The following is a 27140-nucleotide window of genomic DNA, read 5'->3' as shown; positions in this document are numbered from 1 at the left end:
TTTTTTTGACCAGTTTTACACAAATGGATTTGGGGGGGGGGAAAAAAACTACTTTTAAGCGTTGGATTTGAAAACAAAGTAGATTTGGACAGGTTTAAAAAGAAAGGCTATAACCTGCAGACATTTTCAGAATGTATGTATTAAGGCCAGATATTAATATCGCTATCCAGGATGATTGGAAATATGGGAGTCATTGGGCTAGAAATCTGGCTGTCTAGCGTCCATTGTTTCGCGCTACACGCCTTGAAGAGCCAAGATGGCGTCTTGGCTGCGCATGCAAGTTTCTAGCGTGAAGTGTGCCAGACACCATCTTGGTATAGGTATTGGCGCAGGCGCAGATAACAAACGCCGGCTGCATGTAAAGTAAGGAGAAAATGGATACAATCAGTGTGCAACGTTGATTTCAAGTGATAGACACCATTTTGGAACTTAACGCTCAACTCAACGCACAGTCTTAACCACGATCATCTAAACATGTCCTAGAGTGCCTGGAGGATCCCCACCAGCACTATTTAAAGGGACTATGCAGGATTTACAGGTTAGTTGCTGGATTATTACTTTTGGCTGCCGATGCATTTGTACTCGTTTTTGGAGGTCTCCTATACTTGAATACTAGGACGAGGGGATATAAGCCTAACATTTAGAGCCAGGACGTGCAGGAGTGAAGTTAGGAAACGCTTCTACACGCAAAGGGTGGTAGAAGTTTGGAACACTCTTCTGCAAACGGCAGCTGATGCTAGCTCAATTGTGAATTCTAAATCTGAGATTGATAGATTTCTGTGAATCAAGGGTATTAAGGGATATGGGGCTAAGGCGGGTATATGGAGTTAGGTCACAGGTCCACCGTGATCTCATTAAATGGTGGAACAGACTCGAGGGGCTAAATGTCACTGCCACTTGCTAACTCCTGTCATGCGCCACCTTCTCCTGCAAGCAAGTGGGACGTGTGTCTGGGTGATGTGCCAGTCATGTGTGTGGCCTGTGAGTTGTGGGTGGGCAGCTTGCAACAGTGGTAATGTGTAAGGGAGGGAGGAAGCATCTGATTGGCAGAGTTGAGAACTGATGGAAAGAGTTTATTAGTATGTGGGTGATGGGGGATGTAGTGTGTGGTGCAGTTGGTAGGAGACGCCACTTGACAGTTGACCTCACTCACCTTGACCACTCATGTCAAAGCATTGAACTTCTTCCTGCACTGCATCCACGTTCGTGGTGCTGTGCGCCTGGCATTGACTTCATCCCCGCTGCCTCCGACTACCTTTTGGTCATATGTCTGGAGGGCCTCTTGCTGCCGCTCCCCCCCACTGCAGATATAGGATGTCCCTTCTGTCCACCTCTTGCACAGAGGCCTCTAGAGCATCAGCAGAGAACCTTGGTACACGCACTCTCACAGGCATGGTACAAACTCAGATTGGCAGATTGGTAAGGTCTGGCATGCAGATTGGAGGATGTGGGATTTAGTAGCGCGCAACCTTTATTCAATGTTTTAACATAACTCAACAGTTTGTAAACATAGGGACGGGACCTGCATCTGTGTTTTACGTGTGCGATGTCTGATCTCCGTTCAGACTCCATCCATACAGCAGACTGTTATTTTTAGCAAATAACAGGTACCGGCTAACTTTAAGAGATTAGGGCTCCGCCTGCTGGTGGAAAGTGTGCATTTCCTTGAATCGTTGTGTCCCATAGCTCTTAATGCTGCTTGAAGGTAAGTCCTCAGGCAGGACGAATGTCTCGTCCTGCCTGCGCAGGAAACACCAGGCGCGGGTTAATCGCGGATCGCGATACCCGCGCCCAGTTTTAGGGTAACCCACATTCTCTCATCCTTGGGGCTCTCAACAAACAAACATTCACACTATAGGGGAAATGGAATGTCCTATCCTGTAGAGCTTTGCATGAAGCTAGTTTCAAAGTGAGGGGATGTGACAGCAGATTTGATTAACAGCTTTTCTGGCCACCCCCCAAACAGGAGAAGTGGGATCAGGAACCAAGTCCCGACTTCCTGTGGGGACAGGGAAGAGGTGAATAAAGACCCAGCATTCAGATTTGTTAAAAGGTGGTGAGGGGCTTTGCTAGGGGGAAGAGTTTAGAAATACTAGAGGATAGTTAGAAGGGCTCTTGTTTAGGTCAAGTAAAACTGAGATAGGGAAGCATGGAGTTTCTTTATTTTGTATCATTAAGTCAAGATAAATTGTACTGACTGAACTAAAGGAATCTGATCATAACTGCTACTCTGTATGTTCACTCACTGTGGGTTTAGGGAGGGAATACTTTCAGATATGCCAGAGCAACAAGACAAGGAGGTACATATTCAAGCTGTTTAGGGCTGATGTCAGGAAGTATTTACGCAGTGGGTGATCAACAGCTGGAACAGGTTGCCAAGAAGTGCATCAGAGACCAGGATGCTGGACTCACTTAAACAACTGCATTGTGATGGGAAGCTGGCAGTGTTGGTATTAAAGATGTATGAGATCAAATGGACTGAAGGACCTTCTTCATCTGAACCTATTTTGTGATCTAGTTCATGGTAAGCCAGCAATAATGTGTCACAATGGAGTACAATATCCTGCAGTGATCATCTTCTGATAGTACCATACACTCAGAACACTCCAGAAAATGAGAACTCAAGAAACTTCTGTCTGAAACTGTGAGCACTTGGTAAATTAAAATTTCATATACAGTTTATAAACAAGAGAGGATTAAAGGCAGCAAGTCTGTTATTTTAAAATTCAAATACTGTTTCTTACCGCTCCATCCATGGACAGCATTTTAACTCACTCTCACGTATTCATTATTCGAGAATGAAAAGTACTGTACATATTTACGTTATAGATATCCTCTAGAAAAAGACGGTACCTAAGAATTGCATTCATAATGTAACATTCTGTATGTGACTAAGGGACTGCAACTTACGTGGTATTTCCCATAACGTTACTCATATTCATTTGAACATTTAGCTGCTTCAGGCTGATTGCAAAAACAACTAACGTCTCCCAGGGTGCTGCTTGCTGGTTTGCCATCTTTCCATTCTTACTGAATGATGGTGTAGAGGTTTTGGTAATGGAATCTGTCAATAAAAGGAGAACATTTGCATAACTATCCACCAGAGGAAAAAAAGATAACGAATACAAGCAACATGTTACAGTAGATTCCTTTAGCTGGAATAGGGAAACAAATGGTTTAAAATGATAATCAAAATGTTTACTCTGCTGTAGGTCATTAGAAAATTCAAGCGAGTCCAGCTTTTCTCAATGGGCTACCAGGGCTAGTCCTGCTTCAGTTTTCACCACTCTCGCTCATTTTGTGTCCGTGTCTCTGCAACTGTGGGCGGTGAGGGGCAGCAGCATTGGGACTCAGGTGATTAGGCAGGATAAACATGGTAGCACTTCTGGGTGTCTGCGGCATGGTGGAAAGGAATACCAGTAAGACTGGTGCCATGAGCTTGCGCACACTGTCGCAGAGCATGGAAGAGTCCAGCTCCAACTTGTGTCACGGCTTTGCGGAGCATGGAGACTATTCTGTTCAACATGGATCGTGCTCCATCAACACGTCAGAGGCGCCCAACTGTCATGGAACTTCTGACTGGTTTGACAGCTGCCATGGAAGCTCAGACGGCTGCCATCTTGGCTTTGGGAGGGTGGGGCACTGTTAACATGGGCTTCCAGAGTGTCATATCATTCTTGCAATCTGTTCTTGTGCAGAAGCGCAGGGGTGCTGAGGGGCAGTCCCAGGAGAGTGGCCTTATCGCCAGAGAAGAGGCACCTGCTGTTCTCTCTCAGGATAACAGCATGCCTGCTCCCAGCCAGCCACTCAGTGCCCTTGTTTGCGCCACACAGCCAACTGGGCTAGACTGCTCAGGTCCATGCCAAGATGCTGCAGTCTGCTGCTGGGCCCTTTAGGCCCAAAGCTGTTCGAGGTTGCCCACCACAGCCATCTGAAGTGTCCTCGATAGAGGTTCAATGGCCTTCCCACCTCCCAAGCTGTAGCCACTGGGGAAATACTTCATAGAAGCACCAGAATAGGTAAACAAGCACACAAGACAGGCACTAAGGGTTTGCACAAGGGTGATTCGTAATTATTTCTGTTAACTATTAGACACAGATGGAATTGAGTAGTTTGACAAATTTGTTTTTTGTTCTGGATTTGGCAAGACCAATAAGGCTGGACTGAAGGAAGGCAATCAGATGGTGGTAGTAAGGCCGGTGGTAAGAACTGTGGGACTGTTGGCCCTTGGGGATGGTTTAGATGAAGTGCTCTTCGATGAGTTGCGTCAGTTAGGGGCACTGGTGGTTGATGCCTCTCCTGCTCTTCTATTCATGCTCCTCTTCCTCCTGGTGCACACCTTGTTGCCCAGGTGGTGGTAAAGGTTAGTCCCTCATGATGTCAAAGTTACAGAGCATGCAACGGACGACCACAAATCTGGATACCCCATTTGAAAAAAAATTAATTCAGCAATTTGATTGGTTAAAATGGCAATCTTTCAATTAGTTGTTTTTCAATGGGATCTTTGTTAATCTATACTTCAGAGATCAGCAAGGTTAGAAATTGCTTATTTGAGCCAATGAGGAAAGTGTGATAGTTAACTTTTGTTGTGGGCAGATTTAATGTGCCATCCAATGATTTAATATGAGATACGATATATACAAGAATTTTAATCATGTCGATTATTTGTACCGTAACTTTCCATTTTATTGTGTGACAAGTTAAAGTAAAATTTGCAGCAGACAAAGCAAAACAATATCACTTCCTGCCTACCAAACAAAGCAGCATAATTTCCACTCTATGCAACAAAATAATTTTGATTGCATGTTTGCTTTACTGATATATATGGCAATATTGCACATATACACCATAGGTTTGCAACACAATAGTATATTATATGGGCACACAGCAATATTAGTCAGATTTAACATCACTACTCATCCTGCTTTCAATAATATTTCTAAGTGTATGTACCTCTCCTTGAAACAGATGAATCTGAGATAGTCCTAGATCGGACTGCTGAAGGGGATTTCACACTGTGTATGAGGCCAGCTGGTGATGTACTGCTAGATGCTGTGTGATCACTGAAGACGTTTGCTGTCTGAGCTACATGTGAATAACTTGAAGACTGCGCTGATTGCTCCCAGGTACGCCAGTAAGCCTTGCGTGTTGATTCAGGAGAAAGATGCTGGCTTACATTTTCAATGGAATCTGGAGTCACAGGTCCAGAAGCTGTTAAAGTTTTAAAAATATTCCAAAACATTAAAAAACTAGATCATTTATAAACTTTAATAAAACTAAGTCTTCAAACAGAGTAACAAATAGTCTGGAATAAAAGGAAGTGCAAGATTACCTTTTGTAGTTAGAGCCTTCCATATTCTTTGAAAAAAGTTCAACTTTCATATACAAACAGGATCACAGAATCTTACAGCACAGAAGGAGGCCATTTGGCCCATCGTGCCTTTGCTGACTCTTTGAAAGAACTATCCAATTAGCCTCACTCTCTTGCTCTTTTCCCATAGCCCTGCAATTTTTTCCTTTTCAAGTATATATCCAATTCCCTTTTGAAAGTTATTGGCATAATTTCACAAAGAAATAGCATAATTTTAAAAAATTGTGCCGTAAATAATCAGGTGATCTTCCCACAGTCTGCTGTATATAAGATCTAATTCTGGGCATGCCTTTAATTGATTGACTAGAACAAGATCCAAAATAATGGCAACAGCACTAAAATTGATTAAGCAGCTCCAAACTACTCTGGAGTAAAGAAACAAATGATGGCTAGGTTGGGTGTTTTGCACAAGAAGGTTGAATTTCTTTCAAAAAATTATGAAAATTGTAACTACAACAACAATAACTTTTATTTTTATATATATATATATATATATATATATATATATAGCTCTTCAACATGGAAAAACTTCCCAAGGTGCTTCACAGAAGCGTATGATTTTTCCTTATTGGTATACTCCTACATGTATATTGAAGCTCAACCATAGTGCTGCAGAAATTTGTGGTGGGACTCAGAATACCTATATCATGAGGCTCTGTTAGCGTGCTCCTCATTCTAAGCTGTCCACAAAACATAATGATGCTTAAGGGAACGCTCCAGTCAGTACCCTTGCAAATGGACTCGTTTTGCATCTTGTCCTAAGAATTTGCCACTGTATAAACATCATAAGTGTAATTTTCACTCATGTTTCCTAGACAAGGTGATACACTTCACTATTCCATTTGCTAATCTATATTTGGATCTGTCACCAGCTCATTAATAGTCTGTGTCGAGAAGAGGGTTAGCAAATTACCATCTGGGTGAAAAGAAAGAAGAACTTAGATACAGTTTTTTTTAGAAACAGAAAGACTATTAGCCCAGACAAGCCCATACCTTTTTCATAGGTCAATCCCTTACCAATCCCTCATTCGCTTCCCTGCCCAAAAAGTATATCCAATTGAAATCATTTATATTGTCTGCTTACTAAGAATCAAATTCAAATCCTATAGAGAAGTAACCTGAGGAATGAAAGATTGCACTTTCCAGGTACAGTTACACTTCAATACAATGCACTCTTTTACAGTACTATTTCCGATACAATATTATTTTTGCTTGGTTCTGAAATCAAGATGCTGTTTCTAGGATGGAGCCCCATGGATTTAGCGAAATGATTAAGTGCCTCACATGCAGTTATAAATAGCAATCAAGTGTCCCCATTGTAGACCTAATTTATAGGCTGTCACATTTTGAATTATAGACAAAAGCACTGATAATGAGTAGCAGTTTTGGTGTTATCATGAATGCAGATCCTCATTTTACTAATGTGCACTATTTATGCTAATACAACTTGAGGCTTAAAAAAATACGAACTACAAACCAACAGCTGATTCTGTTTCCAGGCCAGTCTCCGGAAGCAGGAAGTGAGGAGCTGCACATTTTATGGCAGAGATGGAGATGACTGAGTGCTTCTTGGACTTGTTGTCCTGCACTAAGGGGTCTTGGAAATGCTCCTCAGTCACTGAGTGGAGTGAAAATGAGCATTTGCAACATCCTTTGTTATTCAACCATTAACACCAATATTTGTGATGAAATGCAGTACAGGGTTATGGAATTTTAGATTTCTGTAATTACAGCTTCAATTTTATTTTATAACAAGACATTGGTTCAATTCTCTCAGCTGCAGATCACTAGTTATTTCACGGTTTTGTTTCAGAGAGGAATTTTGAGGTATTTTAATTCTGCACTTTTTTTTGAAAAAAATAACTGTCAGTTATAAAAACTTAAATGGATGTGGAAGCTGATCATCTTATGGAATACTATGGCCTCAATGTTAATCTCCCCCATGATGGACAGGAGAGGGGCGGGGGGCGTGAAAAGTGAAATGCGCGGACGGCGACCCCAACCCACCACGCACACCACCATTTTTACGGCAACAGATATCAGGGCGTCTGAGTGGAGAGGCGGGATGCTTAATTAACATATTTAAATCATGCTCCCACAGTGCAACTGGCTCCCCAAGGTAAATGCCTCTTGCAGCACTCCTTGTGGGCCAGGAGGAGCAGGAATGCTCTCCCCAGGCCCCCCAAAGGAAGCCTTCAGCATACCCCAATCCTGATAGTCATCCTACTCCCCACAGCCCTGATCGACAGCCTTCCAACCCCCCCGCCCTCTATTGCCAGGCTCTCCCGCCCCAGCCCCAGCATGATCGCAGCCCTCCCCCCGCACCCCCAGCCCCGATCGCAGGCCTCTCCCACCCAGCCCGATTGCAGGCCTCCCCGCATACCCCGAGCCCCGATCGCAGGCCTCTCCCACCCAGCCCGATTGCAGGCCTCCCCGCGTACCCCGAGCCCCGATCGCAGGCCTCTCCCACCCAGCCCGATTGCAGGCCTCCCCGCGTACCCCGAGCCCCGATCGCAGGCCTCTCCCACCCAGCCCGATTGCAGGCCTCCCCGCGTACCCCGAGCCCCGATCGCAGGCCTCTCCCATCCAGCCCTAAACTCCAGCCGCCCCGCCCCCCCGCCAAGTCCTCATCTCCCCCTTCAATGGCAGGCCTCCTCCCCTCCCCCAGCCCCATTGTGTAGGCAACTCCCCAAGGGTCCCTGGCCGCGGCCTCCTGCCGCTGGTTTTCCCTCCCATGCGCCGGCCAAGCTATCCATTTGGCCGGTTGCCAGGCGGGTGGGAGGGAGCTACAAGATGTTAATGAGGTCTTGCCGTTAAGATTGGCAGTATCTCAGTGTCCCCGGGCTTGATGGGTTCTTCTTTTACGGCCTGACTTGCTGAGTATTTCCAGCATTTTCTGTTTTTATTTCAAATTTCCAGCATCCGCAGTATTTTGCTTTTGGTCATAACTATAATAACTCCAATAAGGAATTCAGGAGAAACTTCTTTACCCACAGAGTGGTTAGAATGTAGAAGTTGCTACCACATGGAGTAGTTGAGGCTAATAGCTTAGGTGCATTTAAGGGGAAGCTAGATAAGTACATGAGGGAAAAAGGAATAGATGGATATGCTGATGGGGTTAGATGAAGTAGGGTGGGAGGAGGCTCATGTGGAGCATAAATACTGGTATAGACTACTTGGGCCGAATGGCCTGTTTCTGTGCTGTAAATTCTATGTAATACTATTTGTCCTTGACTTTGAGAACAGCCTTATGTCAAAGAAGTTCTCTCGCTTTTATAAAGGTGCTTCATAGCCACTATTCCCAGCACAGGCAATAGACAGAAAAAACAACTAAAGTGGAATCTTGAGTCCAAAATCTTGCAGCATTTAGAACTAAGTTGGAAAATATACCTATATCAAATTTGAAGGGATCTGGTAAAACCTTCCATATATTCAGACTTTATATTGCTACTGTTTATCCTACTACTTTAGTTAGGAGAGACGAAGAGATTCTCATAGCCGTTGCAACAATTTCTTAAAACCATCCATGTTTAGTGGAGTTCACATCCGAAGGTTTGCCCCATTGAAAATCTGGAAGAGAATTTATCAGCAGTAGTGTAACATGCATTAAAATCAGCTTGTTTGAGTTTTCTACACTGGGGAGTTGTTTCACCTGTCACGGTCAGGAGCTGTGATGACTGATGGAACCTCTCCCCAGAGTTGGAGAGATTCCTCTGCCTGGGGGATTGCAACTGTACAATGGGAAACATAGACTTGGGGCAAAAAAAACTTTTCAGATATTTACTATATTAAAGTTTGATATATCAAGACTGTATGACAAAATTAAAGGCACACTATATTCTCTTAATGTTCTCTTGATCTAGTAACATTTGGAAGTATATAAGTACTTTTGACCACAAAATATTTGTACTTACAATGTCAAGTGGAAATATTAATTCCCTTGTGGAGTGGATGGTCAACAAATCTGCACTTGGCATTAGAAGCCTTCAAACTAATGGCTTTCTGGATTTCAGTAATATTGTAGTCCATTGCTAGAATCCTTGTTTTTCCTAAGCTAACCTTCTCAAATGCCATGACTTTAGTTACAAGCTTTGTGCTAATTCTGGATCAGGTGGTTTACTCTGTATGGAGTCTGATGGATTAGATGATGCTGAGGGCCAGAAGAAAGAAGAACTTCCATAGTGAATAAGGGTTACAAGTAAAATTCTCTCTTCCTCAACTGGCACTCATAAATGATCCACACCTTGATGGAAAACAGGAGAAAGATGGACATAAATCTCCCTTGTAGAAGATCAGGCAGAGAACAGCTACTCTCTTTGGTCCCAGCATCTTCAACAACATTACAGTAGCTTTTTGTTCTGGTAAGTAACCAACTTCAGACAGCTATTTGTCAATGTCAAAAATCAAACTGATTCCTTTGCATGGAGATTCCATTGGTGTGGCTAGAAAACAACTCAGTTGAGTGTGTGTGCTGCTTTGTTCGGCCGTGGGTGGACAACAAATCTGATGGGTACTGCAGTGTAGTAGTTATGGTACTGGACTAGAAACCCAGAGGTCATGAATTCAAATTCCACCATGGCAGGTTGTGAAATTGAATTCAATAAATCGGCTAATTTATGGGCTTCCATCAGAAAAATAAGCATCAACGCTACTGGTTCACTAATGTCGTTCAGGGAAGGAAATCTGCCACCCATAACTGAGCTGGCCTACATGCAGCTCCAGCCCCACAAAACATGGCTAACTCTTCATGACCTCTAAAGTGGGCTGCTCAGTTGTAAACAATCGCTACAGAACACATTAATTAGAGAAAAATTGAAAGGACCTATGGATAATGACCTAGGCATCGGAACATTACAAGTCGTCCCTGCAAAGTCCTCCTTAATAGCATCTGGGGACTGGTGTCAGCAACAATTTCAGCAACAGTCTGACATACTTGTACTCAGAGAATCATATCTATGATCTAGCACTCCAGACTTCTCCCTCACCATCCATAGGTATGTCTGTACCACCGGAAGGATAGAATTTCCAGAATTGGGGGCACAGTGGTATATAGTCAACATCGTTTCTGGACTTCATGAAGTATTTATTAACGACTTAGATGAAGGCATAGAAAGTCTCATATCTAAGTTTGCTGATGACACAAAGATTGGTGGCATTGTAAGCAGTATAGATGAAAACATAAAATTACAAAGGGATAGTGATAGATTAGGTGAATGGGCAAAACTGTGGCAAATGCAGGCAAATGTGAGGTCATCCACTTTGGATCAAAAAAGGATAGAACAGGGTACTTTCCAAATGGTAAAAAGTTAAAAACAGTGGATGTCCAAAGGGACTTAGGGGTTCAGGAACATAGATCATTGAAGTGTCATGAACAGGTGCAGAAAATAATCAAGGCGGCTAATGGAATGCTGGCCTTTATATCTAGAGGACTGGAGTACAAGGGGGCAGAAGTTATGCTGCAGCTATACAAAACCCTGGTTAGGCCGCACCTGGAGTACTGTGAGCAGTTCTGGGCACCGCACCTTCGGAAGGACATATTGGCCTTGGAGGGAGTGCAGCCTAGGTTTACTAGAATGATACCCGGACTTCAAGGGTTAAGTTACGAGGAGAGATGACACAAATTGGGGTTGTATTCTCTGGAGCTTCGAAGGTTAAGGGGTGATCTGATCGAAGTTTAAGATATTAAGGGGAACAGATAGGTTGGATAGAGAGAAACTATTTTCGCTGGTTGGGGATTCTAGGAGTAGGGGGGCACAGTCTAAAAATTAGAGCCAGATCTTTCAGGAGTGAGATTAGAAAACATTTCTACACACAAAGGGTTGTAGAAGTTTGGAACTCTCTTCTGCAAACGGCAATCAATGCTAGCTCAATTGCTAAATTTAAATCTGAGATTGATAGCTTTTGGCAACCAAAGGTATTAAGGAATATGGGCCAAAGGCAGGTATATGGAGTTAGATCACAGATCAGCCATGATCTTATCAAATGGCGGAGCAGGCTCAAGGGGCTGAATGGCCTACTCCTGTTCCTATATTCCTATGTTCCTATGTCGCATGGCTTGTGGTCAAATAAGGCCAAAGAAGCCTCCTACTGATTATCACCGACTGCCATGCCCTCCTCAACTGACTAATTAATGCTCTTCCATGTTAAACACCATTTGTATGAAGCACTGAGTGAAACAAGGGCACTTTGGGTAGGGGACTTCAATGACCACCAAGTGGGGCTTGGTAGTCCTATCACTGACTGAGCCGGCCAAGCCCTGAAGGACATTGCTGCCAGAGTGGACCTACATGGGCTAGTGAAGGAACCAACACATTCTCATTCTCACCAACCTAGCTGTTACAGGCACTACTGTCCATGCTAGCATTGGTAGGAGTGTCCACTGTACAGTCCTTATGAAGTCTTGCATGTTAATTGTATCCATATGATTTATATCAATTAGTGTTAATTATATTCAGGTGGTGCATAACAATTGGAGACTCTGTTGTATCCATTTATGAGCGCTTATCTAGGGGGTGCACAGTGGGTAATGTGGATCTCTGTGAATAAAGGCTTGGAAGCAACTGAAGACCAGGCTCTAGTATTTTATCCTTCACCACTATCCAGTTTATTAATTTGCCTTCATAATGAGGACACTCTTCATTGTGTAGTGTGGCACTCCCATGTTAAGTGGGACAGGCAAAGGATAGATTTAGCAGTCCAAAACAGGGCTTCCATGAGATGTTGTGGGCCAACATCAGCAGAATTGTATACCACCAAAATCTATTACATCGTGACCTGTCACTCCATCACTAGTAAGCAGGGATAGCAACACTGGTTCAATGGGGAGTGTGGAAGGCTGTGCCAGGAGGAGCACCTAGTATACCTTAGAATGAGGCATCAACCTAGTGAAACTACAATACAGGACTACTACATACTAAACACATGGAACAACAGGCTATTAACAGAGCCAAATGGTTCCACAACCAACAGATCAATGCAAAGCTCTGTAGCCCTACCACATCCTATTGAAAAGGAAAAACAGAATATTTTTTAAATGGTGAGAAACTATTAAATGTTGGTGTTCAGAGGGATTTGGGTGTCCTTGCACAAGAAATACAGAAAGTTAACATGCAGGTATAGCAAGCAATTAGGAAGGCAAATGGTATGTTGGCCTTTATTGCATGGGGGTTGGGGTACAAGAGTAAGGAAGTCTTGCTGCAATTGTATAGGGCTTTGGTGAGAACACATCTAGAATGCTGCGTGCAATTATGGTTTTCTTACCTAAGGAAGGATATACTTGCCTTAGAGACGGAGGTTCACTGGATTGATTCCTGGGATGAGAGGGTTATCCTATGAGGAAATATTGAGTAGAATGGGCCTATACTCTCTGAAATTTAGAAGAATGAGAGGTGGTCTCATTGAAACATATAAGATTCTAAGAGGGCTTGACAGGATAGATGCTGAGAGGATGTTTCCCCAGCTGGAGTGCCTAGTACTAGGGGATATAGTCTCAGGATAAGGGGTCGGCCATTTAGGATGGAGATGAGGAGGAATTTCTTCACTGAGGGTTGTGAATATTTGGAATTCTCTACCCCAGAGGGCTGTGGATGCTCAGTCATTGAGTATATTCAAGGCTGAGATCGATAGATTTTTGGGCACTAAGGGAATCAAGGGATATGGGGATCGGACGGAAAGACCACAAGAGATCGGAGCAGGAGTAGGCCATTTGGCCCCTCGAGCCTGCTCTGCCATTTAATGAAATCATGGCTGATCTGATTTTTACCTCAACTCCACTTTCCCGCCCTTTCCCTGTACCCTTTGACTCCCTTGCTGATCAACAATTTGTCTAACTCAGCCTTGAATGTATTCAATGACTCAGCCTCCACAGCTTTTTGGGGTGAAGAATTCCCAAGATTCACGACCCTCCCTCTGGGAGAAGAAATTCCTCCTCATTTCTGTCTTAAATGGGCGACCCGTTATTCTGAGACTGTGCCCTCTAGTTTTAGATTCCCCCATGAGAGGTAACATCCTCTCAGCATCTACCCTATCGAGTCCCCTCAGAATCTTGTATGTTTCAATAATAAGATCTCCTCTCATTCTTCTAAACTCCAATGAGTATAGCTCAATACTGCAGAAAGCCTAGAGGAGTATAGTAAGTGCAGGGGTGAAATTAAAAAGGAAAATAGGAAAACAAAAAGGGGGCGTGAAAAGATATTGGCAATTAATATCAAGGAAAACCCGAAGATGTTTTATAAATACATAAAGAGCAAGAGGATAACTAAGAGTAGGGCCTATTGGAGACCAAAAAGGTAATGTGTGTGTGGAGGCGGTGTATGGTTCTTAATGAATACTTTGCGTCTGTCTTCACCAAAGAGGGAGATGATATAGACATTGTAGTTAAGGAGGAGGAGTGTGAAATGTCGGATGGGATAAACAGAGAGAAAGAGGAAATATTAAGGGGTTTAGCATCTTTGAAAGTAGATAAATTGCCAGGCCTGGATGAAATGTATCCCAGGCTGTTAAAAGAAGCAAGAGAGGAAATAGCAGAGCCTCTGAACATCATTTTCCAATCCTCACTGGATACAGGCGCGGTGCTGGAGGATTGCAGACTGCTAACTTTGTACCGTTGTTTAAAACGGAGAAAAGGATAGACCGAGTAATTACAGGCCAGTCAGCCTTACCTCGGTGGTGGGCAAATTATTGGAAACAATTCTGAGGGACGGTATAAATCGTCATTTAGAACGACACAGATTAATCATGGACAGTCAGCATGGATTTGTTAAGGGAATGTCTTTTCTGACTAAGTTGATTGAATTTTTTGAGGAGGTAACAAGGAGGGTCGATGAAGGTAGTGCGTTTGATGTAGTCTACATGGATTTTAGCAAGGCTTTTGTCAAGGTCCCACATGGCAGACTAGTCAGAAAAGTAAAAGCTCATAGGATCCAAGGGAAAGTGCCAAGTTGGATCCAAAATTGGCTCAGTGGCAGGAAGCAAAGGGTAACAGTCAACGGGTGTTTTTGTGACTGGAAGGCTGTTTCCATTGGGGTTCCGCAGGGCTCAGTACTAGGTCCCTTGATTTTTGTGATATTTATCAATGATTTAGACTTAAATGTAGGGGGCATGACTAAAAAGTTTCCAGATGATACAAAAATTGGCCGTGTGGTTGATAGTGAGGAAGGAAGCTGTAGACTGCAGGAAGATGTAAATGGACTGGTCAGGTGGGCAAAAAAGTGACAAATGGAATTCAATCCGGAGAAGTGTGAGGTAATGCATTTGGGGAGGGCAAACAAGGCAAGGGAATACACAATAAATGGTAGGATAGTGAGAAGTGTAGAGGAACAGAGGGACCTTGGAATGCATATCCACAGATCTCTGAAGGTAGCAGGACTGGTAGATAAGGTGGTTAAAGCGGCATACGGGATACTTTCCTTTATTAGCCGAGCCATAGAATATAAGAGCAGAGAAGTTATGCTAGAACTGTATAAAACACTAGTTAGGCACAGTTAGAGTATTGCGTACAGTTCTAGTCACCATATTACAGGAAAGTTGTGATTGCACGAGAGAGTACAGAGGAGATTTACGAGGATGTTGTCAGACTGAAGAATTTTAGCTATGAGGAAAGATTGGATAGGCTGGGGTTGTTTTCTTTGGAACAGAGGAGGCTGAGGGGAGATTTAATTGAGGTGTATAAATTTATGAGGGGCCTAGATAGAGTGGATAGGAAGGACCTATTTCCCTCAGCAAAGAGGTCAATAACTAGGGGGCATAGATTTAAAATGATTGGTAGAAGGATTAGAGGGGAGTTGAGGAGAAAGTTCTTCACCCAGAGGTTGTGGGGGTCTGGAATTCACTGTCTGAAAGGGTGGTAGAGGCAGAAATCCTCATCATATTTAAAGGGTACTTGGATGTGCACTTGAGGTGCTGTAACCTACAAGGCTACGGACCAAGAGCTGGAAAGTGGGATTAGGCTAGATAGCTCTTTTTTGGCTGGCACAGACACAATGGGCTGAACGGCCTCCTTCTATGCTGTAAATTTCTATGATTCTATTATTCACTGCCTCCAGTTCTGAATACGGACCTACAACCTGTCCAGTTACTACCCCCTCATTTTGTGTGACCCCTACTGAAATGGTTAGGATCGAACATGTGGTCCTGATACCCGTCCCCATGCACAACCAAAGATACAAGTTGATGTAGGATTACAGGCAGAGGCCCAAAGAGCAATCATACCGTACGGATATCCTATTCCTCGCCTGAATCTAAAGTTTAAAGAGATTATAGAACGACAGATGCTTCCATACGCCATTTACACCAGCTATGTCAAGATAATGAGGCTTTGGAGAAGGAAATAGATGATATTGGGAAGAACGACTGGATGGATATTAGGGTTAATATCTCTGTCCATGCATGGGTTAAAATTGTCTCGCATGGTTTGGTAATTTTACAAATAGTTATTATTATTGTATTAAACATTGTGATGTGCTGCCTCAAACACTCGCTTAGAGAACTTAATCGATGCGCTAACAACTTAGAATTAGCGGCCCTTTTTGAAGGAGAGAAAAATGTAGTGAGGAGTCGGGGGTAGCTCCTCCCTCTCAAGGTGGGGACAGTAAGGAACTGGCTTTTTGATGTAATAAATTGTGTTAGGGTTTCATTTTAAAATCATGGTATATTTTCGTTACTGCTGTTTGATTCTATTAAATTCTGACCACATGTTCTCAGGCAACCCTTATCACAGGTATGTTGATTACTTTAGAACACTCCCATTGTACTCAGTGCTTAGTCTGCTTTCCTAATAGTAAAACTAAAGATGGGACAGTTAGGGAGGATGTGGCAGCTATGAGACAGGAAGAAAATAGGAATAATTAAATGATGAACAGCTGTTGATAACTTGTAGTGATCCCTGATCAACCAAGGCCACGTAGTCTAGTCTGTTCTCTGGACATGATTAAGACAGGACCAGAGGACATGATAAGAAAGGGGAAGAATAACTTAGTTAAGAAATGCATGCATAAGGATAAAAACAGTGATTTGGGAGAGAGATGTTTTGTAAAGAGGCAGCACCAGAAGGGTGACGTGGAAAGAGGACAGAAGGAACAGGGAACTGGGTTACGGCCTGTACCCAAATGACAAGGGGGTAATATAAGTCTCAACTGTGCTTTGTAAACTACTGTTTAAATACTATAATGTATTAATTCGTGCTTGTGTGAAATAAAGTCATAATCATTACCAATATGATGTCAGAGTTGAACAATTGAAGAGAGCCAGAAATTGACTACAAGGAAACATGTAGCAGAATATATAGGAAGTTGGCTACAAAACAGAAAATAAAGAGTAGGGGTTAAGGGTAGCTACTCAGACTGGCAAAAGGTGGGAAGTGGTTTCCAGAGGGATCGGTGCTGGGACCACTGTTGTTCACGATTTACATTAACGATTTGGACTTGGGAATCCAAAGTACAATTTCAAAATTTGCGGACGACACCAAATTGGGGGGGGGATGTAGTTAATACAAAGGAGGAATGCGTCAAAATACAAGAGGACATTAATAAACTTGCAGAATTGGCATGTAATTGGCAATGAATTTCAATATTGATAAGTGTGAGGTGGGGCATTTGGTAGGAAGAATAAGAAGGCCACATACTGCTTGGATAATCAGAGTCTGAATGAGATAGTGGAGCAAAGGGATCTAGAGGTACATATACACAAATCACCAAAACTAATAAAGGTAAATCAAGCACTGGGGTTCATTTCTAGAGGGATAAAATTGAAAAGCAGACACGTTATGTTAAACTTGTATAGAACCATGGTTAGACCACACTTGAAGTACTGTGCACAGTTCTGATCACCATACCATAGAAAGGACATGGAGGAATTGGAGAGGGTGCAAAAAAGATTCACAAGGGTGATACCAGAACTGAGGATATACTTATCAGGAAAGGCGAAACGGGAAGGGGCTCATTTCTCTAGAAAAGAGAAGGCTGAGGGGTGACCTGATAGAGGTCTTTAAGATAATGAAAGGGATTGATAGTGTAGATGTAGAGAAAATGTTTCCACTTGTGGGGGAGTCCAAAACTAGAGGTCAAAAATATAAAATACTCCCTAATAAATCCAACAGGGAATTCAGGAGAAACTTCTTTACCCAAAGAGTATAAGAATGTGGAACGTGCTACCACAAGGAGTAGTTGAGGCAAAAAGCATAGATACATTAAAGAGGAAGCTAGATAAGCACAAGAGGGAGAAAGGAACAGAAAGGTATGCTGCTAGGGTTAGATGAAGTAGGGAGGGAGGAGTCTCAAGTGGAACATAAACGCCAACATAGACCAGTTAGGCCGAATGGCCTGTTCCTATGCCGTAATTTCGATGTACAATCATAGAAAATTTACGGCACAGAAGGAGGCCATTCGGCCCACGTGTCCGCGCCGGCCGAAAATGAACCACCCAGCCTAATCCCACTTTCCAGCGCTTGGTCCGTAGCCTTGTAGGTCACGGCACTTCAGATGCACATCCAGGTACTTTTTAAAATGAGTTCAGGGTTTCTGCCTCTACCACCCTTTCAGGCAGTGAGTTCCAGACCCCTACCACCCTCTGGGTGAAAAAAAAATTCCTCAGCTCCCCTCGAATCCTTTTACCAATCACTTTAAATCTATGCCCCCTCGATGATTGCGAGAGACATGATTAAATCTATGCCAACTCGATGATTGCAAGAGACATGGCTAAAATGTTTGTAAGCACCTTCAGCCAAAAATGCCAAGTGGACAATCCCACTCAGCTCTCTGCTAAGGTATCCATTACCATAGATTTCAGTTCATTCCATGTGACATTAAGAAATGGTCAAGTGCACTCGACACAGTGAAAGCTATGGGCCCCAACAATATCCTAGATATAATGCTGAAGGCCTGACACCAGAACTAACCGTGCCCCCTAGCCAAGCTGGTTCAGTAAAACTATGACACTAGCATCCACCGAACAACGTAAAAAGTTGGCCAGGTATGTCCTATTCCAAAAAACAGGAAACGTCTAACCCAGCTAATTACTGCCCAATTAGCCTACTCCCAATCATCAACAAATTGATTGAAGGAGGCATCAATAGTGCCATCAAGCAACACCGACTCACCAATAACCTGCTCAATGCTGCTCAGTTTGGGTCCCGCCAGAACTACTCAGCTCCAGACCTCATCACAGCCTTCATCCAGACATGGCTGCAAGATCTGAATACCAGAGGAGAGGTAAGAGTGTTGCCCTTAACATCAAGGAGTCCTAGCCAAACTGAGGTCAATGGAAGTCAAAGGGAAAACCTTCCAGCAACTAGAGTCATAGCTGACACAAAAGAAGATGATTGTGGGTGTTGAAGACCAATTATTACAACACTAGGATATCGCTCCGCAGGGGCTGGAGTGCATCCTGGATTGCTACAACAAAATTATTATTTGACACATATTTTGTTTTTTTTTAATTTGCTGCACATAAAACACGCCCTAAACCCTCCTTATAAAAAGGAAAAAAAGAAAAAAAAACTAGGACATTGCTGCAGGTGTCCTCAGTCCAACCATCTTCAGCTGTTTCACAGATGATCTTTCCTCCATTATGAAGGTCAGAAGTGGGACTGTTCACTGACAATTTTACACTGTTTGGTGCCATTCATACTCCTGATAAAGAAGCAGCTCATGCTAGCTTACTGCAGGACTTGGACAACATCCACACTTGGGCTGTTAAGCGACAGGTAGCATCTGCACTGCGCAAATTCCAGGTAAAGACTACCTTTAACAAGAAAGGCACAACCACCTCTTCTTGATCTTCATTGCCAAGTCCCCCACCATCAACATCTTGTACAGGGGTGATAGGTGAATGGGGCTTGATGAGAGTTAGGATACGGGCAGGAGAGTTTTGGATGAGCTCAAGTTTATGGAGGGTGGAAGATGGGAGCCCGGCCAGGAGAGCATTGGAATAGTCAAGTCTAGAGATAACAAAGGCATGGATGAGGGTTTCAGCAGCAGATGAGCTGAGGCAGAGGCAGAGACACGCGATGTTACGGAGGTGCAAGTAGGTAGTCTTGGTGACGGAGCGGATATATGGTTGGAAGCTTATCTCAGGGTCAAATAGGACGCCAATGTTGCGAACGGTCTGGTTTCATCCCAGATACTAAGCTTGGAACATATTTCACACTTCAAAAAGTTTCTATGATGGAAGATAGTATAGAAAGTTATCATATTGGTTCACTGGAAAGAATCCATGCCATTAAACACTTTTTTTTAAATTAGCAGCTGCCAATACCCATGAGCTAATGCAGATTAGATCACGATTAAACTGATTGAGGTAGGGCAGTGCCCAAAATAGCACAAAAACTTTACAAACTTATTAAAGTAATGAATTCAAAAGGATACAAACTATGAGTCAGAACCAAAGAAGCTAATTACCGACTATTTAAACCTTTTCTGGCACAGCAGATGAGCGTGATCTGCTGCTGATGACAGGAAAAAAAACTAATGGAGGACTGTGAACAAAATTTTATATATAGCGGAGTAGAAGAAAATCACCTGTGGTGCAAATTTTAAAGGGATTGTGTCACTAGCTGATTTTTCTTTGTGGCACTATGGAAATAAGCTATTTGTATATGGAATAAAAAATGAATGAGGAATAGAGGTTTTTGAATTTATTTTTAAATCCTAATTCACTAAAATATTCATTAAGACTGCATAATCTGTCCTAGGCAACCATCAATTTCAAGTCAGACATTCCATATTTTTGGGATTATGATATTCTTCTTTTAAGGGCATTTATTGCAACAGTTATTTTATTAAAACTGTATTTAGCTTTTACCAGATCAGCTATGATGAAGGAAGGAAAGTGTGTCACATGATAGGCGCAAATGTAGAAGGCCATTTGGCTCATCATAGCTCATTCACCCAAAACAACCTTACACCCTTCTAGTCACAGCATTCAACTGTTTCGAAAACAATTGCAGTCTCCCCCATCACCCTGCCTGAAATCATTCGGTATTAGCCTCTCTAATTGAAGAATTACCTGACATCAGTCCTAAATTTGTGTTTTACTAGTTTGAACCCATGTTCCTTTACCTACTGTCACGGTTTGTCTGTGCTGCAGATTTACCTCTTCCATACCATTTACTCTCAAATATACCTTTGTAAGATCACCCCTCAGTTGCCTCTTTTCAAGGCTGAAAAGCCTAAGATTCTTGTCTTTCCTCATAATGCAGTCTTCTGCCATGAGTGATCCATCTCTCCATTGCCTCCAAGGTCTTGGGGACGACAAATGGACACAATATTCAAGGTATGGTCTGACCAGGGCATGCCACAGAATAAGTACAACTTCCTCCAACTTGTACTCTAATGTTTTGGCTATACGGTTCAGCATTCCATGTTTACTGCTTTGCAGTGATTGGATATTTTAAGCATCAAGTTTAGTAAAACCCCTGTGGTCTCTTTCATTTCTCACTGATTTTGACACCATTCATAAAGTACTTATGTTGCTCATTTCTTCTAGTCAAATCAAGTCTCCTACAATTCCCATGCCTCCCCTTCCCCCACTTATTGGGTTCACAAAGAAGTAGCAATTATAGAAATCCTTAAGAGATACTGCTAAGGAATAAAGTGGAATGTGAAGGAAGCTAACTTTGTGGGAGAAAATAGGGGAAAGAGAAAGAGAGAACAAATGAAATATCCAATAAAATGTAGGTGGCAAAAATAGAATCATAGAAGTTTACAACGTGGAAACAGGCCCTTCGGCCCAACATGTCCATGTCGCCCAATTTATACCACTAAGCTAGTCCCAATTGCCTGCACTTGGCCCATATCCCTCTATACCCATCTTACCCATGTAACTGTCCAAATGCTTTTTAAAACACAAAATTGTACCCGCCTCTACTACTGCCTCTGGCAGCTCGTTCCAGACACTCACCACCCTTTGAGTGAAAAAATTGCCCCTCTGGACCCTTTTGTATCTCTCCCCTCTCACCTTAAATCTATGCCCCCTCGTTATAGACTCCCCGACCTTTGGGAAAAGATTTTGACTATCTACCTTATCTATGCCCCTCATTATTTTATAGACTTCTATAAGATCACCCCTAAACCTCCTACTCTCCAGGGAAAAAAGTCCCAGTCTATCCAACCTCTCCCTATAAGTCAAACCATCAAGTCCCGGTAGCATCCTAGTAAATCTTTTCTGCACTCTTTCTAGTTTAATAATATCCTTTATATAATGTGACCAGAACTGTACACAGTATTCCAAGTGTGGCCTAACTAATGTCTTGTACAACTTCAACAAGACATCCCAACTCCTGCATTCAATGTTCTGACCAATGAAACCAAGCATGTTGAATGCCTTCTTCACCACCCTATCCACCTGTGACTCCACTTTCAAGGAGCTATGAACCTGTACTCATAGATCTCTTTGTTCTATAACTCTCCCCAACGCCCTACCATTAACGGAGTAGGTCCTGGCCCGATTTGATCTACCAAAATGCATCACCTCACATTTATCTAAATTAAACTCCATCTGCCATTCATCAGCCCACTGGCCCAATTTATCAAGATCCCATTGCAATCCGAGATAACCTTCTTCACTGTCCACAATGCCACCAATCTTGGTGTCATCTGCAAACTTACTAACCAGGCCTCCTAAATTCTCATCCAAATCATTAATATAAATAACAAATAACAGCGGACCCAGCACCGATCCCTGAGGCACACCGCTGGTCACAGGCCTCCAATTTGAAAAACAACCCTCTACAACCACCCTCTGTCTTCTGCCGTCAATCCAATTTTGTATCCAATTGGCTACCTCACCTTGGATCCCGTGAGATCTAACCTTATGTAACAACCTACCATGTGGTACCTTGTCAAAGGCTTTGCTAAAGTCCATGTAGACCACGTCTACTGCACAGCCCTCATCTATCTTCTTGGTTACTCCTTCAAAAAACTCAATCAAATTCGTGAGACATGATTTTCCACTCACAAAACCATGCTGACTGTTCCTAATCAGTCCCTGCCTCTCCAAATGCCCGTAGATCCTGTCTCTCAGAATAGCCTCTAACAACTTACCCACTACAGATGTCAGGCTCACCGGTCTGTAGTTCCCAGGATTTTCCCTGCCGCCCTTCTTAAACAAAGGCACAACATTTGCTACCCTCCAATCTTCAGGCACCTCACCTGTAGCTGTCAATGATTCAAATATCTCTGCTAGGGGACCCGCAATTTCCTCCCTAACCTCCCATAACGTCCTGGGATACATTTCATCAGGTCCCAGAGATTTATCTACCTTGATGCGCGTTAAGACTTCCAGCACCTCCCTCTCTGTAATATGTACACTCCTCAAGACATCACTATTTATTTCCCCAAGTTCCCTAACATCCATGCCTTTCTCAACCGTAAATACCAATGTGAAATATTCATTTAGGATCTCACCCATCTCTTGTGGTTCCGCACATAGATGACCTTGTTGATCCTTAAGAGGCCCTACTCTCTCCCTAGTTACTCTTTTGCCCTTTATGTATTTGTAGAAATAATGACATCTTTATAAATAAGACCTATATAAATATAAAGATAAACGTTCAATTGTGTTGTTTCAGCATTCGTCAACGTGAAGCTGCTCCGTTTGCTTTTCTACAAGTATCTTTAACTGTATATTGAATTCTACATAAACTCACCTGGTAAGTTGATCGTCTGATCACCTAGGAAGAGGCGCCTAGCAATACTTCTCCTGTACCATGCTCTTGGAAAGGCTAGAATCTCACTAAGTCTGCGCATATCATACTTGAAGGAAGCAGATCCTATGTCACAGACAGCTGCAGAGCAAAAAGCAAACAGTCATTGCATGTTTTCTAAAATCAAAAACCTCAACAAACTTGCTAAAGGAAATACATTCATTTGAGAAAGATCAATTTATCCTCATTATAGCCTAATGAGTCATAGTTTGGTTTTCAAAAAAAAAAGTAGAACCTGATGTGCTCTGGGGACAATGTTCAATTACCTCTAATTTTTAAGAACATATAAGAACATAAGAAATTGGAGCAGGAGTAGGCCAATCGGCCCCTCGAGCCTGCTCCGCCATTCAATAAGATCATGGCTGATCTGATCCCAACCTCAAATCTAAAGAACACAAGAAGTCGGAGCAGGACCCGGCCACACAGCCCCTGGGCCCTCTCCGCCACCCACAGGGCATTGACCGATCCGAACTCAGCTTCATGTCCAATTTCCTGCCCGCTCCCCATAACCCCTAATTCCCTTTACTTCTAGGAAACTGTCTATTTCTGTTTTAAATTTATCTAATGATGTAGCTTCCACAGCTTCCTGGGGCAGCAAATTCCACAGACCTACCACCCTCTGAGTGAAGAAGTTTCTCCTCATCTCAGTTTTGAAAGAGCAGCCCCTTATTCTAAGATTATGCCCCCTAGTTCTAGTTTCACCCATCTTTGGGAACATCCTTACTGCATCCACCCGATCAAGACCCTTCACAATCTTATATGTTTCAATAAGATCGCCTCTCATTCTTCTGAACTCCAATGAGTAGAGTCCCAATCTACTCAACCTCTCCTCATATGTCCGCCCCCTCATCCCCGGGATTAACCGAGTGAACCTTCTTTGTACTGCCTCGAGAGCAAGTATGTCTTTTATGTTAGTACTCCGACACACATCTTTGATGTGTGTCGGAGTACTAACATAAAATGCTAAACTTCTATGAAACAAGGCTTACAAATTAGCTTAACTTGAAGTAAGACAGGAAATTTAAAACATTCATAAATATTCTTGCAGCAACTTCTAATTTGTACAATAAATCTAATTTAACTGTATTGTCACCCTTTTTGTGATATGCTATCCACAATAGCACAATTATCGTATGTTGTGATAGCATTAAAACTAGAACTAATTGCGCCCTTCTCTCTGACTACTACAGGCTCTGACTGGCTTATTTAGCCTGGTATGCAGAAGAGTTAAGATCAGAATTTCAAAGAGCAGCCAACTATGAATTTGGTAACACATTAAGTTTTCTACGTTTTTTTTTGCATGAAATAAACTTTTTGAAACCAGCTCAACGATTCAGTTGTGAAAAACAATTATCTGAACTTAGTGTTTACAAAAAAGGAATTTTTACAATATCAACTAGTTGTATGTGGAGAGAACAAAGGTCACTTCACTTTATAGAGGGATTAAAGCACACTTCTAATGATTCTCAGTGGATACTTGAGTTTTAATATAATTATCCTCAAATGTTTTGTACTGTCAGAATATGCAAGGGGGAATAGTGGAGCATCCAATTTATTCTACTTGTGACACCCAACATGTCATGCGACTTCCTTAAGAATTGTTGGGTCTTCTAGACTCGTGAAATATAGGAACATAGGTGTAAGCCAGTCAGCCCACAAGCCTGATCTGTACCTCAACTCCATTTATTTGTCTTTGTTCCATATCCCCTGATACTCTTACCCAGCAAAAATCTATCGACCTCAGTCTTGAAAATTTCAATTGATCCAGCATCCATAGAGAGCTTTGGAAAATTATGACTATTGCATCTGCAATTTTCTCACCTATTTATTTTAATACTCTGGGGTGGAAACCAGCAGGTCCTGGAGATTTGTCTACCTTAAATTCCATTAGTGTCTCCATTGCTGTTTGTTTTTACTTATATTAAATTCACTAAGTTCCTCCCCTTGACTTATAAACCTGAGTATCTCTGTTCTCCATAAAATATAAAGTCATAAAAGGGCTACTGAAAATAGTTCTATCAAACTGAAGCAGAAATCAGCAAAACTACTTGTTGTACCAGAGATATTAATTAGAGTGGTCTCCATCTTGTTGTTAATTTTGATTGGTGTTTGGTTGTCAAACAATGAACCCCCTCCAGATCGCCTCATTCTGGACAAGCTGACTTTCACAAATTCAAGGTTAATACTCAGAGAATCCTTTCGGCCCGTGACAGAACTGGCTTCTTCATCAACAGCACCTATAACATGAGAAATTAATCAATAGATCATTTATTTCCCTTTTTTCCCCCCAACTTTTAAGTTATTCCATCTTGCTACTTTAGGTCTTCCCTTGTCATATGACCTCCCCCCCACTCCCACCCCCATCCCCACCAATTCTCTTTTCTCCTTTACCACCTTGCCAGAATACTTGGCTACAATCTGGAACCCAACATGTAAAGAACCACAGATGAGAATGCAAGCAGTACCACATCATGGTTCAGCTATGTATTAACTCACTGCAGCACCGATTACATACAATAAACTTAATAAAAATTTAAATTCCTACATTCTGTGCGTTGGGTTCCACGGTACTCCAGCAGTGCATAAGGTTTCAGTTTCTGCACTTGTATGCAGAGATAACAAATGTACATTTTGGACAAATGCTTACATTGGAAAACAAGCATTTATGTACACAACTATATTTAATTATTTTATCAAGAATCTAAACTGATCATACCACTTTGTACTTTTTTTTTAAAAACAGCCTGAACATATAGAAGATTGGACAAGCATTCATAATAATGGAAACCCATCAAGAACTAGAATACTATTTTTATAACAACGAATTAAATAAAACTCAAAACATTTACTAAGTACAGCAAAAATATTGTTACTACACAACAGATCTTACAAATGCAGTACAATGACACTGTCACACATAATCAGCAGAAACTAGATTGGGTCCTTTTACCAGGAGCACTTGATCCAGGAGTCAGGCCAGTGACTGTTGTTTTCTGCTTGCCAGTTCCATATGGATGAAAAACATATAGAGAGAAATCAGACATACAAGCTGTAAAGCTCAAGCCTGATGCAGTGCTGCTGGAGTAAGAAAGATCAGATTGACTACTGCTATGTCGGCTTCTTCCAAGAGGGCTTCCAAATCCAGTTGATGTACCTTCAAAGAGAAGTTAGTTGATTAACACAAGAGTGTAAATAATGATCAGATAACAGTCATTAATTTTCTGTACATTTAGAATGTGTAAAGGCTAATTTTTGCTGCTAATTTTGGAGATTACCTTTAAAAAGCTTCATCAAATCAGGGTAACCACCTTTCCTTATTACTAATCTTGAAAATTCTGTAAACAGTGATTATTAAATTTGTTGAACAATTGTAAATCAACACACTGGGATCACTCACTTAAGTGCAACTATCCACTTTTTTGAAAAAAATAGAAATGACCTTAAATAAAAGTAAGCCAAAATAACTATGAAAAATTATTTTTTTTTTACTTGGGACTGTATCCAGTTACATGCTCCCTTTAATTGTTTTCTTTTTAAAGAAGAGTTCATTGAGCAGGATAAAACTCATTTTTGCTGTGCAATCAAAAATACATATTACTATTTACATCAAAACTGTAACACAGAAACAGGCCATTCGGCTCAACTGGACAATGCTGGCGTTTATGCTCCACACAAGACTCCTCCCTCCCTACTTCATCTAACCCTATCAGCATATCCTTTTATTCCTTTATCCTTCATGTGTTTATCTAGCTTCACCTTAAATGCATCTATGCTATTTTCCTCAACTGCTCCTTGTGGTAGCGAGTTCCACTTTTTTACCACTCTTTAGATAAAGACGTTTCTCCTGAATTCCTTACTGGGTTTATTAGTGACCATTTTATATTTATGACCTCTAGTTTTGGACTCCCCCACAAGTGGAAACAATTTCTCCACATCTACCCTATCAAACCCTTTCATCATCTTAAAGGCCTCTATCAGGTCACCCCTCAAACTTCTCTTTTCTAGAGAAAAGAGGCCCAGCCTGTTCAGCCTTTCCTGATAACGATATCCTCTCAGTTCTGGTATCATCCT

At 42.1% G+C, this 27140-nt stretch overlaps 1 protein-coding gene across 8 annotated transcripts in view; it reads right to left on the bottom strand.

Annotated features, from left to right (window-relative positions):
- Positions 1-27140, bottom strand: part of kiaa1109 (KIAA1109 ortholog) — a 460818-nt gene that overhangs the window by 28480 nt on the left and 405198 nt on the right. For 7 of the 8 annotated variants that reach the window (XM_067993249.1, XM_067993276.1, XM_067993268.1 and 4 more), the window contains 5 exons: positions 26020-26223; positions 25127-25306; positions 23013-23150; positions 4954-5211; positions 2911-3064 (listed from right to left, as the gene is read on the bottom strand). In XM_067993249.1, coding sequence (XP_067849350.1) covers positions 2911-3064; positions 4954-5211; positions 23013-23150; positions 25127-25306; positions 26020-26223 — 934 coding nt within the window. The remainder of the gene's footprint in view (positions 1-2910; positions 3065-4953; positions 5212-23012; positions 23151-25126; positions 25307-26019; positions 26224-27140) is intronic. The other variant, XM_067993258.1, reaches the window with a different exon arrangement.

Source organism: Heptranchias perlo, chromosome 1, assembly GCF_035084215.1.
Source record: "Heptranchias perlo isolate sHepPer1 chromosome 1, sHepPer1.hap1, whole genome shotgun sequence".
NCBI classification, from domain to species: Eukaryota; Metazoa; Chordata; class Chondrichthyes; order Hexanchiformes; family Hexanchidae; genus Heptranchias; species Heptranchias perlo.
Note: the sequence above shows the minus strand (reverse complement) of the source record. Positions and strands in the feature narration are given on the sequence as shown.